Consider the following 18,488-nt stretch of genomic DNA (forward strand, 5'->3'; position numbering starts at 1 on the left):
TCTTCAACAGTGAACAGAGAAGCATTCACGAACTTTACCAAGAAAACAAGAACTAAAGAACACAGCGTATGGCATTAGAATAATCAAGCTCATTATTTGGGACAAAAACAACAACAAAACAGAAACAAACTAAGAATTTGGCTACCCAATTAATAGGCCTATCTATACACTGAAAGCACTTTAAGTGTATAAACTATAGGCTACACTTTCTAACTCCCTTGACAGGAGCGAGTCACGAAGACTCTTAATATAGCCCCAGAGCGTAGAGACAGCTGAAGGGTCCATTCCTATTCATTTCACACAGCCCCTCCGCTGGTGGCTGGACCCACACCACAGGGTACAGACCTGCCCCAGCCCATGACATCAGCTGTAGGCATGGGTCAGATTCACCCACCACCAGACACTGCCCTCCTTATACAATGAATGCCCAGCCATGTGTTCCACACAAAGCAGAGACAAAAGGCAAGTTGCAAGTCTCACAGTAACAAACTCTGACAGAACAGAAATGTCACAAAGTTCTTAAACAGCTATGCTAAGAACCAACGAGAACAGATCTACCCCGCCCCCTCACTTTCTGCTTAGGCTAGGCCATCTCTCCCTCGTTCTCTTTCCCCTCTCTCTTAAAAAGCCTCTCCCTCTCTCTCTCTCTCTCTGTTTGACCTCAGCCAGCATTCCTCCACTTCAAAAAACAAGGACACTCTAGAATCACTCCCCGGGTGAGCCTCAACGTAGAGAACCTGAGTGGAACCGCAAGAGGAGAACCCGGAAAATCAATTCCAACACAGTCTGACAAGAACCCCAAAAAGTGAGAAAGAAAGAAAAGAAAACCTCCTGCATGTTGTGTCTCGTAGCTCGCTCCATGTAGCGGTGTTTCAGTCATCCACAGCACTCTCTGAAAATAGAAACGGCCAGGGCAACTCGATACCCCCCACAACATACATGGCAAAAAGGGGAGGATCAATGGGGGGGAGAAAGAGAAAGCAGTGCAGCAGCCATGATGCGATGACTGGCTAGATTTGAAAATGCAGAAAGCTATGTCTGGGCTCACGGAAGTACAGTAGGCCTGGCTGGCAGTTAGCTGTTAGAAAATAGCCCTACGTTAGCAGAACCCCTTTGCCGGTGTTTCCGGGAACACAATCCTTATGTGAGTTACTGGCTTATACTGAAGTCAGTTGTCAGAGTTAAACCCAAAGCACACTGAATAAAAAAGCAACTAAATAATATCAATGTAGCCTACTTCCACTTTAGAAAATCTGATCTTCTGAGGACAACATTGCATCAGTAAGCATCTGTGATAGGGTCCACATTACGTTTTAAAAACCAATGAAGTCCTTATACAGCATGCTACTTTCAGTCCACATATTACAAATAATAGCTAGCATATTTGGAATACCGGTAGCTAAATTGTATCAAATCGCATGACCAGTCCAGCGGTTTCTCTTGAAGAAGACATAGTGAGAAAGACATCACCTAAACATTAAGATAGCTTATGCTTGAGATTCAGTTACTAGCTGGGTAGGCCTTAATATCGATCTAGAAATCAAAGTTATCCTGGTATCCTTTTTCACAATCGTCCCAATCTGACCTGTGTTGAGGTGTATTGATCAATCCAACCCTATAGAACACATCCAAGATTTTGACACAGTGAAACTTCAATTACTCCTCTCACACCACAATAAGCTCTTCAGCTACGAGTAGGCCATCAACAAACAGGCCTGACGGCAACCATTGAAATGTAATTGTGTACTGACCATATTATCTTACCTCATACTATTCACCAGTTCACATAAAAGTACCTGAGCTTTGACTGAGCTTCTCTTTCATCTGATTACCGCTGTAGCACTGGCGCTACGTGCACTGTGCCCAACGCTACGTGCACTGTGCCCAACGCTACGTGTACTGTGCCCAACCAGCTCTTATACCCCTACAGTAGCTGAACATTATTTTATTTGACCATTTAAAAACAACAAGATATTGGACCACACCAGCCATAATTAGCCACTAATAATGTCACCCATTCTTACCTTGCGTGAAACAGGCTCGTGTCCCTCCATCAGTGCATACCAGCTCACTAGCTTATTCCAGCCTTCTGTTGGGACCAGGATGTAGTCCAGCTCATCAATGAGGTGCTCCTTGATGGCCAGAACATCCCCATCTACTCACAACAGAGAGAGAGACAGACAGACACAGAGAGAGAGAGAGAGAGAGAGAGAGAGAGAGAGAGAGAGAGAGAGAGAGAGAGAATAGGGTCATGTTCATTAGGCAACAAACAGAAGAAAACGGACTGACACGGAAGGACTACCTGAACCTGGCCAATAACAATCTTCATTTTTGTTTGTTTGCCATAATGAATATGACCCAGGTTTAGTGGTGAAAGAGGGTTTCTTAAAGGGAACCATTATAGGACTATGTATGGGTAGGGTTATAATGGGTCATTCATTAGGGCGAGCTTCACTGGTGGTGGCCTACTCATAATGGCAGTTTCTCACACAATAACACACAAAGCAACAGAGAGCTTTCTATAGACCAGAGGTAGGCTACCCTTGACCATTTTCATTTATGTTTACAGAGTCAATTATAGACCTACTTTTTCTGTCATAGTAGTGACATAGTCATAGCCTATAGAAATTGAAAGTATAACAGCCTTTAGTTTGATATATTAGGTAAGATACATCATGATGTTCACTCTAAACATCCTGTACTGCGCAAAACAGTGGTGGGTTCATCCGGACACACTGGGGATGAGTAAAAGCACACATTATAATAATAATAATAATAATATAATATGCCATTTAGCAGACGCTTTTATCCAAAGCGACTTACAGTCATGCGTGCATACATTATTTTTTTGTGTATGGGTGGTCCCGGGGATCGAACCCACTACCTTGGCGTTACAAGCGCCGTGCTCTACCAGCTGAGCTACAGAGGACCACATTATGAAGTCACCATTTCCACTAATCTCTCCAGAGATTGACAATAAATATTGCTTCAAAGAGGTCTGAGTGTGGTGCATCTTACCACTTGTAAGGAGCCCCGAGTTGTCCACTGGTCCAGGGTAGACATTCTGGTCTCCCATCTGATATTTGTCCCAGCTGTCAAAGCCCACATACTTCTTCCACTGTTTGAACCAGTGGCTGTCCACTAGGTACCTATGCAGAAAGAGCGAGCGAGAGCACTGATTATTTAGATCTGAGATCACGCTAGACTATATCTAATGAGTGTGGTAACAGACGGTATCTGATAAGTAAAAAAATAACACACAAAATAACAAAAAGTGTGAAGCACCAAAGTACAGGCAGGGTATCCACTAACCAGCAGGGCTGAGAGAAAGACCTCAGGTTACAAAAGTCTCCTCTGTAATCTTTGTTTATTAGAGGAGAGAAGAACTCGAGACAAAGGGGTTATTTCAGAATGACCAGCAGCTGATCTGTTATGATTAGTTAAAACATAATATTAATTTGATGGAGTAACGTTAAACAATGTAAGGAATGTTACAATTATCACAAAACAGATGCTTGCTAACATAGTGGGAGCTAGCTAGTTCAGACACTTGATTGTTACTAAACATCAATTGTCAGCAGATAGCTAGTTTCATACTGGCACATTTGTGAGTGTGTTAGCTAGTTTGCATGCTAAGCAATTTTGACAGGTGCTTTTCACGACCCTGATTTGTCAGATGAGCTCACGTCACGGGCAAACCACTTGAAATCAAGTTAGCAAGCTTGGAATCGGAAGATCATGAAACTGAAATCATTGGGAAAATAAATGTATTTTACTAACTACGTTGGTAACATACCTATGTATCTAGACAATACCATGTTGGCAAATAACTTGGTCACTAAAAACTGTGGAATGTAGCGAACCCGCTGGCTAGCTTTAGCTGGCAGAAGCTGACTGACTTGATAACTAACTGACTGACTTGCTAACGTTAACTGGCTCGGTAACTGTCAACACGGCCTGTCACACTCGCTATCCGCTGGTTTGGCACTTTGACAGCCCCGACAGAGTCAGCAAGCACCCTCCTAAGACCTTTAAAAAGTTATCGGCAAACTCTTACCAAGTATCTCCCTTTCGTAGCTGTGTTTTCAGCAGCGCTGCGACTTCTCCTCTCTGGGTATCCAGATCAGCCGCTCCTCCTTCCGCCATCTTTCCTTGGACATCACCTGCTGCATGTTGGGATAGAGGCGCGTCACTCACGCACGCAAGACAGCCCTTTCTAGCCAATCATCAACCCGAACTGGAACTGTGCCTAGTAGCCAGCGGGGAAAGCGCGGCTTCTAGTGGTTCACAGCATGTCCCCTGAATATTGCTAGATCATTCTTGCTCTGATTTATAAAAGATCTGACAATATACATAGAGCAGAACTTGGTCCAAGAAGGACTACACAGGAAAATACTTGAATAGACTAGAACAATACTGTGAAGTGATTGTAAAGCCTTCCATAGTGAAGAGTGATCTCATAAGGATCACAATAATAGCATACAATACACTGATATATATAATATATTACACATTTTGTTTATTTCAAAACATACAGATTCATATTTTTTTTGTAGTCATGTTACACAGAAAATCTAATCATTAAAATATTGTACATAGTTTTCTATTAGTCCAAAGGTTGTTAGCTCTTAGAAAGGAAGCGCTACTAAGGCACACAATAGTAAATGTTGGTAGACAGAAGGTGCTCTTTGGTCAAAGGGGTGAATTGGTCATCAAAAAGAAATGAGGACCAAGGCACACTTCATATAATTAATTAAAATGCCTTTATTTGTATGGCATGTTCAATAGAAACAAGATTTTTTTTTTTTTTTATCCGACGCGTTTCGGCTGCATGGCCTTCGTCAGGGACGGTTGTTAGCTCTTGTTAAATTGACAAAGGTGATACAATACATCCTCGTTTAACAATGATCCACATTCTAACAATATCAATGGTTATTCATCTCATTTATAGTGTACAGCTTATTTTTCTTTACCAGCCCACTGGGCACACACTGGTTGAATCAACATTGTTTCCACGTAATTTCAATGAAATTACGTTGAACTAACGTAACGTGGAAGACGTTGAATTGACATCTGTGCCCAGTAGGATGATTCCTTTAATACAATACAGTAGGCCTAACAACAATCTCCCACTTGGCCATAGACAGACAATATTATACACGTGTAGATCAGTGTCCACTGAACAATGAGAAATAAGCTTTTGTAATTGAACACAGTTGTCATGTTTTCTACCTGAAAGCCCATTGGTTCTGTAAAAGAGAGCTTATGGGATGCAAGAGTGCACACTTGTTCCTCTCTCTCATTGCTTATCTGGCTGCCTGATGCACTTTCTCTTGAATTCTTGAATTGGATTTTCAGTTAATTTCCAAAAATGACTTAATTGACTGAATGAGTCACTCCAACGCTGTCACTGGGGTTTCCTTAGCAGTTTGAGTCCTTCACCCCCACTGGGAGGTAGCCATCTTTGTTTGGTACCCCTACTGGCTCCATGCCTCCCTCGCCCTTGGGGGCGAAGGTGGCCAGCATCCTCTCCTGTTCTCTCTTGGTTTTGGGTAGGTCGTTAGAGGGCTGGAGGAGGATGTGAATGCGCTGCAGAGAAAATGAGAAAAATGAATAAAGCATAATGGACTGAGCAGTTTGAGATAATGTTAGTAATGTTGTGTATCATAGACGAATGAAACATAATGGTCATAAAAACACTGGACTGAGAAACTTAAGGTTACTTGCTTAACCCCGGTTCTCTGATAATATGGGTGAGACATTTAACTGTGGGGTTCTCCAGAATAAGTAGCTCGAAGGACCAATCATACACAACTGTTGAACACAGACAGGTCGTGTGGCGAATGAGTGAGCCCCTCCCCTCATACTAAAGAGTCACTCGGCTTCCCTCTGATCACTCTCGAACGTGACAAACTTCCTCACAAGCTTGCGAGTAGGGGAATGGGGTGAGATGTCACACTCATAATATTAGAGAAGTGAGGTTACACTAGTAACCTTAAGTTCTCTAAATTATTTGATTCGACATCTCACTGTGGGATATGGCCAACTTCTGTATCGCACATGCTCTCTGAAGCCAGGCAGTCTCAATATCAACCCTCAGAGGCCCCGAAACTGTGGACAGTATGTGCCAATGAAGGCACAGTGACGTCTAGTCGGTGGAACCACATAAAAGTATGAGGGGATGCCCTACAAGCCGCATCGCAAATCTCCTGCAAGGAGATTCCCTTAAACAGTGCCCAAGAGGTGACCATACCTCTGGTGATGTGAGCCCTTAGGCCCTCCAGAGTCTGTAACCCCTTGCTATTATAGGCCAATATAATAGCATCCACAATCCAATGAGACAACCGCTGATGAGAGGGGCCTCACCTTTCAGGGAGGCGCCCAAGACACGAAGAGTTGGTCGCTCTTGCGCAAAGTTCTCATCCTATCCAAGTATATGTGCAACACGCATACTGGACAGAAATTGTGTAGCCGCTCCTCTTCCATAAAAAAGGCGGGTGGAAAGGCACAAGCTCCAAGACAAGACAATTGTAATTGTCGCTAACCTTGGGCATAAAAGCGGGTTTGGGCAACAAGGTGACCCAGGAAAATCCCCGGGCAAACTGCAGGCACGAATTGTGAACTGACAGTTCATGTAGCTCACTCACTCGCTTTTGTGGACATAAGGGCGACCAGTAAAGCGGTCTTAAAGGGAAGATATTTCATCTCCACGCTTTCCAGCGTCTGCTGTGAAACAGCCTCAAGCACAATAGACAAATTCCATGATGAGGCTTGGGAACAGGATGTAAGCGACAGGCCCCCTTAATGAAACAACATGACAGGGGATTTTTTCCCACCATGTTTTTGTGGAAGCCTATATGACAGGCCGAGATAGTGTCTAGATAGACCTTAACAGTGGAGAAAGCCTTCCCTCTGTCCAAAAGGTCCTGCAAGAAGCATAAAACCTTGGATACAGAGCATTGGTAAGTTTGTTTTTGGTCAACAGCAATTTTCCTAAATCCCTCTTTGTGGCACCTGACCACACGACTGAACTCTACCCACATGTACATATTACTTCAACTACCTCAACTAGCCGGTGCCCCCACACATTGACTCTGCACCGGTACCCCCCTGTATATATAGCCTCCCTACTGTTATTTTATTTTACTTCTGGATCTATCTACAATAGATGATTGAGTGTGTGGACAGGTGTATTTTATACAGGTAACGAGTTCAAACAGGTGCAGTTAATACAGGTAATGAGTGGAGAACAGGAGGGCTTCTTAAAGAAAAACTAACAGGTCTGTGAGAGCCGGAATTCTTACTGGTTGGTAGGTGATCAAATACTTATGTCATGCAATAAAATGCAAATGAATTACTTAAAAATCAAACAATGTGATTTTCTGGATTTTTGTTTTAGATTCCGTCTCTCACATGATACAAATTACAAAGCATGTAGAGGTCTGTAATTAGGAAAACCTGCTAAATCGGCAGTGTATCAAATACTTGTTCTCCCCACTGTATATAAATAAAAGTATGTGGACACCACTTCAAATTAGTGGATTCGGCTATTTCAGCCACACCCGTTGCTGACAGGTGTATAAAATCGAGGACACAGCCATGCAATCTCAATACACAAACATTGGCAGTAGAATGGCATTACTGAAGAGCTCCGCGACTTTCAACGTGGCACAGTCATAGGATGCCACCTTAACAACAAGGCAGTTCAAGCTGCCCCGGTCAACTGTAAGTGCTGGAGCAACAAAGGCACAGCCGTGAAGTTGTAGGCAACACAAGCTCACAGAACGGGACCACTGAGTTCTGAAGCGCCTGTCCTCGGTTGCAACACTCACTACCGAGTTCCAAACTGCCTCTGGAAGCAACGTCAGCAAAATAATTGTTTGTCAGGAGCTTCATGAAATGGGTTTCTATGGCAGAGCAGCCGCACACAAGCATCGGCTGGAGTGGTGTAAAGCTCACCGCCATTGGACTCTGGAGCAGTGGAAACGCGTTCTCTGGAGTGATGAATCACGCTTCACCATCTGGCAGTCCGACAGATTAATCTGGGTGTGGCGGATGACAGGAGAACGCTACCTGCCCCAATGCATAGTACCAACTGTAAAGTTTGGTGGAGGAGGAATAATGATCTGGTGCTATTTTTCATGGTTCGGGCTAGGCCCCTTATTTCCAGTGAAGGGAAATCTTCACACTACAGCATACATTCTAGACGATTCTGTGCTTCCAACTTTGTGGCAACAGTTTGGGCCCTTTCCTGTTTCAGCATGACAATCCATCAAATGTATTTATAAAACCTTTTTACATCAACAGATATACAGAAAGTGCTATACAATGCGAGGTTCATACAGAAATGGTTTGTCGAGATTGGTGAGGAAGAACTTGACTGGCCTGCACTGAGCCCTGACCTCAACCCCATCGAACACCTTTGGGATGAATTGGAAAGCCAACTGCAAGCCAGGCCTAATCGCCCAACATCAGTGCGCGACCTCACTAAATACACCACCGCTGTCTTCAACCAGGAGCTCAGCGATCACTGCCTCATTCCCTGCGTCTGTAATGGGTCCGCGGTCAAACGACCACCCCTCATCACTGTCAAACGCTCCCTAAAACACTTCAGCGAGCAGGCCTTTCTAACTGACCTGGCCCGGGTATCCTGGATGGATATTGACCTCATTCCGTCAGTAGAGGATGCCTGGATGTTCTTCAAAAGTGCTTTCCTCTCCATCTTAAATAAGCATGCCCCATTCAAAAAATTCAGAACTAAGAACAGATATAGCCCCTTGTTCACCCCAGACTTGACTGCCCTTGACCAGCACAAAAACATCCTGTGTCGTACTGCATTAGCATCGAACAGCCCCCACGATATGCAACTTTTCAGGGAAGTAAGGAACCAATATACACAACCAGTTAGACTAGCTTTTTCAAACAGCAATTTGCATCCTGTAGCACTAACTCCAAAAAGTTTTGGGACACTGTAAAGTCCATGGAGAATAAGAGCACCTCCTCCCAGCTACCCACTGCACTGAGGCTAGGAAACACTGTCACCATCGATAAATCTACGATAATTGAGAATTTCAATAAGCATTCTGCAACCGCTGGCCATGCTTTGCACCTGGCTACCCCTACCCCGGCCACCAGCTCTGCACCCTCGGCTGCAACTTGCCCATGCCCCCCCCGCTTCTCCTTCACCCAAATTCAGATAGCTGATTCCTGAAAGAGCTGCAAAATCTGGACCCCTACAAATCAGCTGGGCTAGACAATCTGGAATCTTTCTTTCTAAAATTAGCCGCTGAAATTGTCGCAACCCCTATTACTAGCCTGTTCAACCTCTCTTTCATATCGTCTGAGATCCCCAGAGATTGGAAAGCTGCCGCGGTCATCCCCCTCTTCAAAGGGGGTGACACTCTAGATCCAAACTGTTACAGACCTATATCCATCCTGCCCTGCCTATCGAAAGTATTTGAAAGCCAAATTAACAAACAGATCACGACCACTTCGAATCCCACCGTACCTTCTCCGCTATGCAATCTGGTTTTCGAGCTGGTCATGGGTGCACCTCAGCCACGCTCAAGGTCCTAAACGATATAATAACCGCGATTGATAAAATATTCTTATTGGCAGACTAAAAAGCCTTGGTTTCTCAACTGACTGCCTCGCCTGGTTCACCAACTACTTTTCAGATAGAGTTCAATGTGTCAAATCGGAAGGCCTGTTGTCTGGACCTCTGGCAGTCTCTATGGGGGTGCCACAGGTTTCAATTCTCGGGCCGACTCTATTCTCTGTGTATATCAATGATGTCGCTCTTGCTGCTGGTGACTCTCAGATCCACCTCTACGCAGACAACACCATTTTGTATACATCTGGCCCTTCATTGGACACTGTGTTAACAAACCTCCAAACAAGCTTCAATGCCATACAACACTCCTTCTGTGGCCTCCAACTGCTGTCATTTACAAAATAGCTTCCAACACTCAACTCAACAAATTGGATGTAGTCTATCACAGTGCCATCCGTTTTGACACCAAAGCCCCATTTACTACCCACCATTGTGACCGGTGCGCTCTCGTTGGCTGGCCCTCACTACATATTCGTCACCAAACCCACTGGCTCCAGGTCATCTATAAATCCCTTCTAGGCAAATTCCCGCCTTATCTTAGCTCATTGGTCACCATAGCAACACCCACCCGTAGTATGCGCTCCAGCAGGTATCTCTCACTGGTCATCCCCAAAGCCAACACCTCCTTTGGCCGCCATTCCTTCCAGTTCTCTGCTGCAAATGACTGGAACGAACTACAAAAATCTCTGAAGCTGGAGACACTTATCTCCCTCACTAACTTTAAGTATCAGTTGCCAGAGCAGTTTACCGATCACTGTACCTGTACACAGTCCATCTGTATTAGCCCACCCAACTACCTCATTCCCATTTGTTATTTACATTGTTATTTATTTTGCTCATTTGCACCCCAGTATCTCTATTTGCACATCATTTTCTGCACATCTATCACTCCAGTGTTAATACTAAATTGTAATTATTTTGCTCTATGGCCTATTTATTGCCTTACCTCCATAACTTACTACATTTGCACACACTGTATATAGATTTTCCATTTTCTATTGTGTTATTGTCTGTACGTTAGTGTTTATTCCATATGTAACTATGTGTTGTTGTTGTTTTTATCGCACTGCTTTATCTTGGCCAGGTCGCAGTTGTAAATGAAAACTTGTTCTCAACTGGCTTACCTGGTTAAATAAAGGTGAAATAAAAAATTCAAAAATAAATAATGCTCGTGGCTGAATGGAAGCAAGTCCCCGCAGCAGTGTTCCAACATCTAGTGGAAAGCCTTCCCAGAAGAGTGGAGGCTGTTATAGCAGCAAAGGGGGGACCAACTCCATATAAATGCCCATGATTCTGGAATGAGATGTTCGACGAGCAGGTGTCCACATACTTTTTTTATTTATTTATTTTACCCACCTTTTCTCCCCAATTTCGTGATATCCAATTGGTAGTTGTGTCAAGGGGAAATGTTCAGTAAGCAAAGGAACCTAAATTCACCTCCCTGAGCGTTCCTTCTGTGGTGGCGAGTTTGTAGATAATCCAGAGAGGGATGCAGACCATGGAGGCAAGAGCCAGGAGCCAGCCTATCACATAGCCCCACCAGGGGTACACATACTCATTGTTGTACTTCAGAGGGGTGTACTTGATGAGGGAGAATGCAAAGGTGGCCTAGAGAAAACAACAAGTATTTGATTTAGCAGTGGGCCTTGACTGGGGCCGTCAATGTTTACAACTCTAACTGGAGTTTTTCCAGATCATGGGATCTGTCTAGGTCCCAGAGTTTTTCCAGGAAAAAAATATTTCCCTAACGAATGGCATTTTATACTGTATACGAGAGTTTAAATGGGTTTGTAGGTCACTCACAATGCATGTGGCTGGGGTGACATACAGCCAGCAGTATTTAATGTAAGGTCCTGGACGGTAGCCAATCATGTCTTCGATGTTATCATAGAAGCGGTCGACACCTGGAACAACATACAACAGAGAGACAGGCTAACCATGCTGGGTTTGGTCATAAAACGAGCTGTGGACATAAATGCCAACAATTGGGACTATGAAGCAGTCTCTGAACAGTACTATCAAAAGGTGAGGAATATACAGTGCATTCGGAAAGCATTCAGACCACCTGACTTGCACATTGTTACGTTACAGCCTTATTATAAAATGGATTTCACTGTTTTTTTCTCTCTCATCAATCTACACACAGTACCATATAATGACACAGTAATTCACATTTTTTCCAAATGTATAAAAAACTAAACATAAATATGACATTTACATAAGTATTCAGACTCTTTACTCAGTACTTTGTTGAAGCACCTTTGCAGCAATTACAGCCTCTGGTCTTCTTGAGTATGATGCTACAAGCTTGGCATACCTGTATTTGTGAAGTTTCTCCCATTCTTCTCTGCAGATCCTCTCAAGCTCTGTCAGGTTGGATGGGGAGCATCGCTGCACAGCTATTTTCAGGCCTCTCCAGTGATGTTAGATTGGATTCATGTCCGGGCTCTAGCTGGGCCACTCAAGGACATTCTGAGACTTGTCCTGAAGCCACTCCTGCGTTGTCTTGGCTGTGTGCTTAGGGTTGTTTTCCTGTTGGAAAGTGAACCTACGCACCAGTCTGAGGATGTGAGCAGGTTTTCATCAAGGATCTCTATGTACTTTGCTCCGTTCATGTTTGCTTCGATCCTGACTAGTCTTCCAGTCCCTGCCGCTAAAAAACATCCCCACAGCATGATGCTGCCACCACCATGCATCACCGTAGGGATGGTGCCAGTTTTCCTCCAGACATGACGCTTGGCATTCAGGCCAAAGAGTTCAATCTTGGTTTCATCAGACTGGAGAATCTGAGAGTCCTTTAGGTGCCTTTTGGCAAACTTCAAGCGGGCTGTCATGTGCCTTTTACTGAGGAGTGGCTTCCGTCTGGCCACTCTCCCATAAAGGGCTGATTGGTGGAGTGTTGCTGAGATGGGATAACCTTTCAGAAGGACAACCATCTCCACAGAGGAACCCTGGAGCTCTGTCAGAGTGACCATCGGGTTCTTGGTCACCTCTCTAACCAAGGCCCTTCTCCCCAGATTGCTCAGTTTGGCCGGGCGGCCAGCTCTATTAAGAGTCTTGGTTCCAAACTTCTTCCATTTAAGAATGATGGAGGCCACTGTGTTTTTGGGGACCTTCAATGCTGCAGATATTTTTTGCTACCCTTCCCCAGATCTGTGCCTCGACACAATCCTGTCTCGGAGCTCTACGGACAATTCCTTGACCTCATGGCTTGGTTTTTGCTCTTACATGCACTGTCAACTGTGGGACAGTATATAGACAGGTGTGTGCCTTTCCAAATCATGCCCAATCAATTGAATTTACCACAGGTGGACTCCAATAAAGTTGTAGAAACATGGGATGATCAATGGAAACAGGATGCACCTGAGCTCAATTTCTAGTCTCATAGCAAAGGGTCTGAATACTTATGTAAACAAGGTATTTATTAATTAAATGTTTTATAAATTTGCAAACATTTTAAAAAAACTGTTTTTGTGGAAAAAGTGAAGTGGTCTGAATACTTTCCGAATACACTGTACTGTACTCTGGCATAAACACCAGATTAAACCAGTGACAGTTCTGTCTTTGGGGGATTGATATAGTGTAAAGATCTTTTGAACGGTTCCATTAGATGTTTTTTGTTTTTTAAATTGGATTCTAACTTACCATAGACCCATGCGATGGAGACCGTCTCAAAGATGGCCATGAAGAGAAGACACATGCCACTAGCAGCATAGTAGTCCATCAGCTGGAACACATACACCCCACCCTGAAGAGAGACATGAAAACTCAAAAGCCTGCAATGACAACCCACCGGGCATACATACACTATATATACAAAATTATGTGGACACCCTTTCATTATTGGATTCTGTTATCTCAGCCACACCCATTGCTGATAGGTGTATAAAATCAAGCACACAGCCATGCAAACTCCATAGACAAACATTGGCAGTAGAATGGCCTTACTGAAGAGCTCAGTGACTTTCAACATGGCACAACAAGTAAGCATCCCAGAAGAAAAGTGCTCAAAATAGCCCACGTTAACATATGTAGCTTAAGAAACAGGGTTCATGAAATCAATAATTTGCTAGTAACAGATGACATTCATATTCTGACAATCTCTGAAACTCACTTAGATAATACCTTTGATGATACAGTGGTAGCAATACAAGGTTATAACATTTACAGAAAATACAGAAATGCCAATGGTGGAGGTGTTGCTGTTTATATTCAGAACCACATTCCTGTGAAGATTAGAGAAGATCTCATGTTAAATATTGTTGAAGTAATATGACTACAGGTTCATCTGCCTCACCTAAAGCCTATTCTGGTGGGAAGCTGCTATAGACCACCAAGTGCTAACAGTCAGTATCTGGATAACATGTGAAATGCTTGATAATGTATGTGATATCAATAGAGAGGTATACTTTCTGGGTGATTTAAATATTGACTGGCTTTCATCAGGCTACCCACTCAAGAGAAAGCTTCAAACTGTAACCAGTGCCTGCAACCTGGTTCAGGGTAGTTACAAACAGTACAGGATTTAAATCATCAACATGTATTGATCATATTTTTACTAATGCTGCAGAGATTTGTTTGAAAGCAGTATCCAAATCCATTGGATGTAGTGATCATAATTTAGTAGCTATATCTAGGTAAACCAAAGTTCCAAAGGCTGGGCCTAATATTGTGTATTCCTATGTTGTTGATGTAAATAATATATATGTTGGTCCGTGGTGTGTAATGAGGAGCAAACAGACACTGCACTTGACACATTTATGAAATTGCCTATTCCAGTTACTAATAAGCATGCACCCATTAAGAAAATGACTAAAAACTGTTAAATCCCCGTGGATTGATGAGGAATTGAAACATTTTATGGTTAAGAGGGAATGGCAAATAAGTCTGGCTGCACAATCGATTGGCAAACGTATTGCAAATTGAGAAATCATGTGACTAAACTGAATAAAAAGAAGAAGAAACAACACTGTGAAACAAGGATAAATGACAAAGAATTATTGTAAAAAGCTTTGGAGCACCTTCAATGACATTGGGAAAAAAAGCAAACTCAGCTCCATTATTCATTGAATCAGATGGCTCATTCATCAAAACCAACTGATATTACCAACTACTTTAATACTTTTTTGATTGGCAAGATTAGCAAACTTAGGGATGACATGCCAGCAACAATTGCTGACACTACACATCCAAGTCTATCTGACCAAATTATGAAAGACAAGCATTGTAATTTTGAATTCCGTAAAGTGAGTGTGGAAGAGGTGAACAAATTATTGTTGTCTATTAACAATGACAAGCCACCGGGGTCTGACAACTTTGATGGAAAATTGCTGAGGATAATAGCAGACGATATTGCCAATAGTAAAGCCCCCTTTACTGGCTCAAATAGCCGACCAATCAGCCTGTTACCAACCCTTAGTAAATAATTGGAAAAATTGTGTTTGACCAGATACAATGCTATTTTACTGTAAACAAATTGACAACAAACTTTCAGCATGCTAATAGAGAAGGACATTCAACAAGCACAGCACTTATACAAATGACTGATGATTGGCTGAGAGAAATTGATGATAAAAAGATTGTGGGGGCTGTTTTGTTAGACTTCAGTGCGGCTTTTGACATTATCGATCATAGTCTGCTGCTGAAAAAACATGTGTTATGGCTTTACACCCCCTGCTATAATGTGGATAAAGAGTTACTTGTCTAACAGAACACAGAGGGTGTTCTTTAATGGAAGCCTCTCAAACATAATCCAAGTAGAATCAGGAATTCCCCAGGGCAGCTGTCTAGGCCCCTTGCTTTTTTCCATCTTTACTAACAACATGCCACTGGCTTTGAGTAAAGCCAGTTTGTCTATGTATGCGGATGACTCAACACTATACACATCAGCTACTACAGCAACTGGAATAACTGCAACACTTAAAGAGTTGCAGTTAGTTTCGGAATGGGTGGAAAGGAATAAGTTAGTCCTGAATATTTCCAAAACTAAAAGCATTGTATTTGGATCAAATCATTCACCATACCTTAAACCTCAACTACATCTCGTAATGAATAATGTGGAAATTGAGCAAGTTGAGGTGACTAAACTGCTTGGAGTAACCCTGGATTGCAGACTGTCATGGTCAAAGCATATTGATACAACAGTAACTAAGATGGGGAGAAGTATGTCCATAATTAAGCGCTGCTCTGCCTTCTTAACAACACTATCAACAAGGCAGGTCCTACAGGCCCTAGTTTTGTCGCACCTAGACTACAGGTGCCACAAAGAGGGACTTGGGAAAATTGCAGTTGGCTCAAAACAGGGCAGCACGCCTGGCCCTTAAAAAGTACACGGAGAGCCAACATTAATGACATGCATGTCAGTCTCTCCTGGCTCAGAGTGGAAGAGAGATTGACTTAATCACTCCTTGTTTTTGTAAGAGGTGTCGACAAGCTGAATGTACCGAGCTGTCTGTTTGGAAGACACCAATGCATACCCCACAAGACATGCCATCAGAGGTCTCTTCACAGTCCCCAAGTCCAGAACAGACTATGGGAGGCGCACAGTACTACATAGAGCCATGACTACATGGAATTCTATTCCACATCAGGTAACTGATGCAAGCAGTAGAATCAGATTTTTTTTAAACAGGTAAAAATGCACCTTATGGAACAGCGGGGACTGTGAAGTAACACAAACATAGACACATGCATACAAACACACGATAACATACGCGCTATACACACACACACACACACACACACGTCCACATGAATTCTGTGTTATAGATATGTGGTAGTAGAGTAGATGCCTGAGGGCATACGCTTAATATGTTGTGAAATCTGTTATGAATGTATTGTGATGTTTTTAAAATGTATAACTGCCTTAAATTTTGCTGCCTTGGCAGAACAGCCGCACACAAGCCTAAGATCACCAAGCGCAATGCCAAGTGTCGGCTGGAGGGGTGTAAAGCTCGCCGCCACTGGACTCTGGAGCAGTGGAAACAAGTTCTCTGGAGTGGTGAATCACGCTTCACCATCTGGCAGTCCGACGGACGAATCTGGCTTTGGCCGATGCCAGGAGAACGCTACCTGCCCCAATGCATGGTGTCAACTTTAAAGTTTGGTGGAGGAGGTATAAAGGTCTGGGGCTGTTTTTCATGGTTCGGCCCCTTAGTTCAAGTGAAGGGAAATCTTAACGCTATAACATACAATGACATCCTAGACGATTCTGTGCTTCCAACTTTGTGGCAACAGTTTGAGGAAGGCCCTTTCCTGTTTCAGCATGACAATGCCCCCATGCACAAAGCGAGGTCCATACAGAAACGGTTTGTCGAGATCGGTGTGGAAGAACTTGTCTGGCCTGCACAGAGCCCTGACCTCAACCCCATTGAACACCTTTGTGATGTTTTCCCCCCAATTTCGTGATATCCAATTGGTAGTTACGATCTTGTCTCATCGCTGCAACTCCCCAACGGGCTCAGGAGAGGCGAAGGTAGAGTCATGCGTCCTCCGAAACATGACCCGCCAAGCTGCGCTGCTTCTTAACACCTGCTCGCTTAACCCGGAAGCCAGCCGCACCAATCTGTCGGAGGAAACACAGCTCAACTGACGATCGAAGTCAGCTTGCAGGCGCCTGGCCTACCACAAGGAGTCGCTAGAGCGCAATGAGCCAAGGAAAGCCCCCCCGGGCCAAACCCTTTCCTAACCCGGACGACGCTGGGCCAATTGTGCGCCCCCCTATGGGACTCCCGGTCACGGCTGGCTGTGACACAGCCTGTGATCGAACCCCCAGGCAGTAGTGACGCCTCAACACTGCGATGCAGTACCTTAGACCGTTGCGCCACTCGGGAGGCCCCTGGTGTCCACATACTTCTGGTCATATAGTGTATAACAATGTGTTATGCTGTCCTGAACCACAGTCACGAGGTTGTTAACCACTCTGAAGTAGTTTCTGTCCACAAAATGAAAATGTCCTAGCTAATAAAACAAATCAAAATATATATTTTTTGTTTACTTTGAATGCGATCTCGACCAGCCACCTGGTAAGTTTGACTTTATGTCTGCCTGCATATTACAGCTAAAGAACACAATGAAATAGCCCTTGAGGGTTTATCCCCAACCCAGTCCCCAGGCAGGTGTCCCCCCCTAACTAACCCATGAGGGTTAATTCCAAATTCCAGATGTGATGCCTACCTCCATCAGCATGACCAGGCCCATGAGGAAGGAGATGAAGGCCACTAAAGCCAGAAAGAGCTCCCTGCGGTTCTTACGACGGAACACCTCGGGGTACATGTCCACCATGGCCGTTGTCAAGCTCTCTACACACACAAACTGGAGAGAAAGGAAAACATGTTTGGTAACATAAATAGTGAACATCTCTGATATCATGTTAGGCTAGGTATGTTTGATTACATAGTGATGCTCTCGGATCTCCTCTCAGTTCTCGTTGTACAGAAATTGTCCATTATATCCTTATCCGGGTCCATTTGCTTGACAGTATGTTCATAAACATTGTAAATTACTTAAGAGGCCTTACTTGACTGTCCAACCCTAGCAGGATGATCATGATAAAGAAGAAAACGGCCCATAGCGAAGAAAACGGCATCATGGCCACAGCACGAGGGTACGCAATGAAGGCCAGACCAGGACCTAATGAAAAGAGAACAGGGTATCATATATATTAGCGAAATAACATTATACTTGCATTTGAACAAATTATTGAAGTTAACACACACACACACACTCACCAGACTCTGCTACCTCTGAGATGGGGACATCCTGTTCATAAGCCATGAAACCAAGGATGGAGAAGATGGCAAAGCCTGCCACAAAGCTTGTCCCACTGTTCAGGAAGCACAGGGCCAGGCAGTCTCTGCAATACAAGACACCAAAA

At 43.7% G+C, this 18,488-nt stretch overlaps 2 protein-coding genes across 3 annotated transcripts in view; both read right to left on the minus strand.

The window, feature by feature from the left end:
• Positions 1 to 4,166, minus strand: part of LOC311146596 (ubiquitin carboxyl-terminal hydrolase 15-like) — a 46,259-nt gene extending 42,093 nt beyond the window's left edge. Inside the window, exons 1-3 of the mRNA XM_084183119.1 lie at positions 4,058 to 4,166; positions 3,019 to 3,149; positions 2,025 to 2,155 (exon numbers count right to left, since the gene is read on the minus strand). Coding sequence (XP_084039245.1) covers positions 2,025 to 2,155; positions 3,019 to 3,149; positions 4,058 to 4,146 — 351 coding nt within the window. The 5' untranslated portion in view covers positions 4,147 to 4,166. The remainder of the gene's footprint in view (positions 1 to 2,024; positions 2,156 to 3,018; positions 3,150 to 4,057) is intronic.
• A 336-nt stretch (positions 4,167 to 4,502) lies between these two features.
• The window catches only part of LOC311146147 (sodium- and chloride-dependent GABA transporter 2-like), a 132,736-nt gene continuing 118,750 nt past the window's right edge, over positions 4,503 to 18,488 (minus strand). Inside the window, exons 10-16 of one of the 2 annotated variants that reach the window (XM_084182627.1) lie at positions 18,343 to 18,467; positions 18,132 to 18,244; positions 17,789 to 17,926; positions 13,259 to 13,361; positions 11,417 to 11,517; positions 11,051 to 11,221; positions 4,503 to 5,589 (exon numbers count right to left, since the gene is read on the minus strand). In XM_084182627.1, the coding sequence (XP_084038753.1) occupies positions 5,422 to 5,589; positions 11,051 to 11,221; positions 11,417 to 11,517; positions 13,259 to 13,361; positions 17,789 to 17,926; positions 18,132 to 18,244; positions 18,343 to 18,467 (919 nt within the window). In that variant the 3' untranslated portion in view covers positions 4,503 to 5,421. The remainder of the gene's footprint in view (positions 5,590 to 11,050; positions 11,222 to 11,416; positions 11,518 to 13,258; positions 13,362 to 17,788; positions 17,927 to 18,131; positions 18,245 to 18,342; positions 18,468 to 18,488) is intronic. The other variant, XM_084182628.1, reaches the window with a different exon arrangement.

This window comes from Coregonus lavaretus (genome assembly GCF_964263955.1).
Source record: "Coregonus lavaretus genome assembly, chromosome: 19".
Classification (NCBI taxonomy): Eukaryota; Metazoa; Chordata; class Actinopteri; order Salmoniformes; family Salmonidae; genus Coregonus; species Coregonus lavaretus.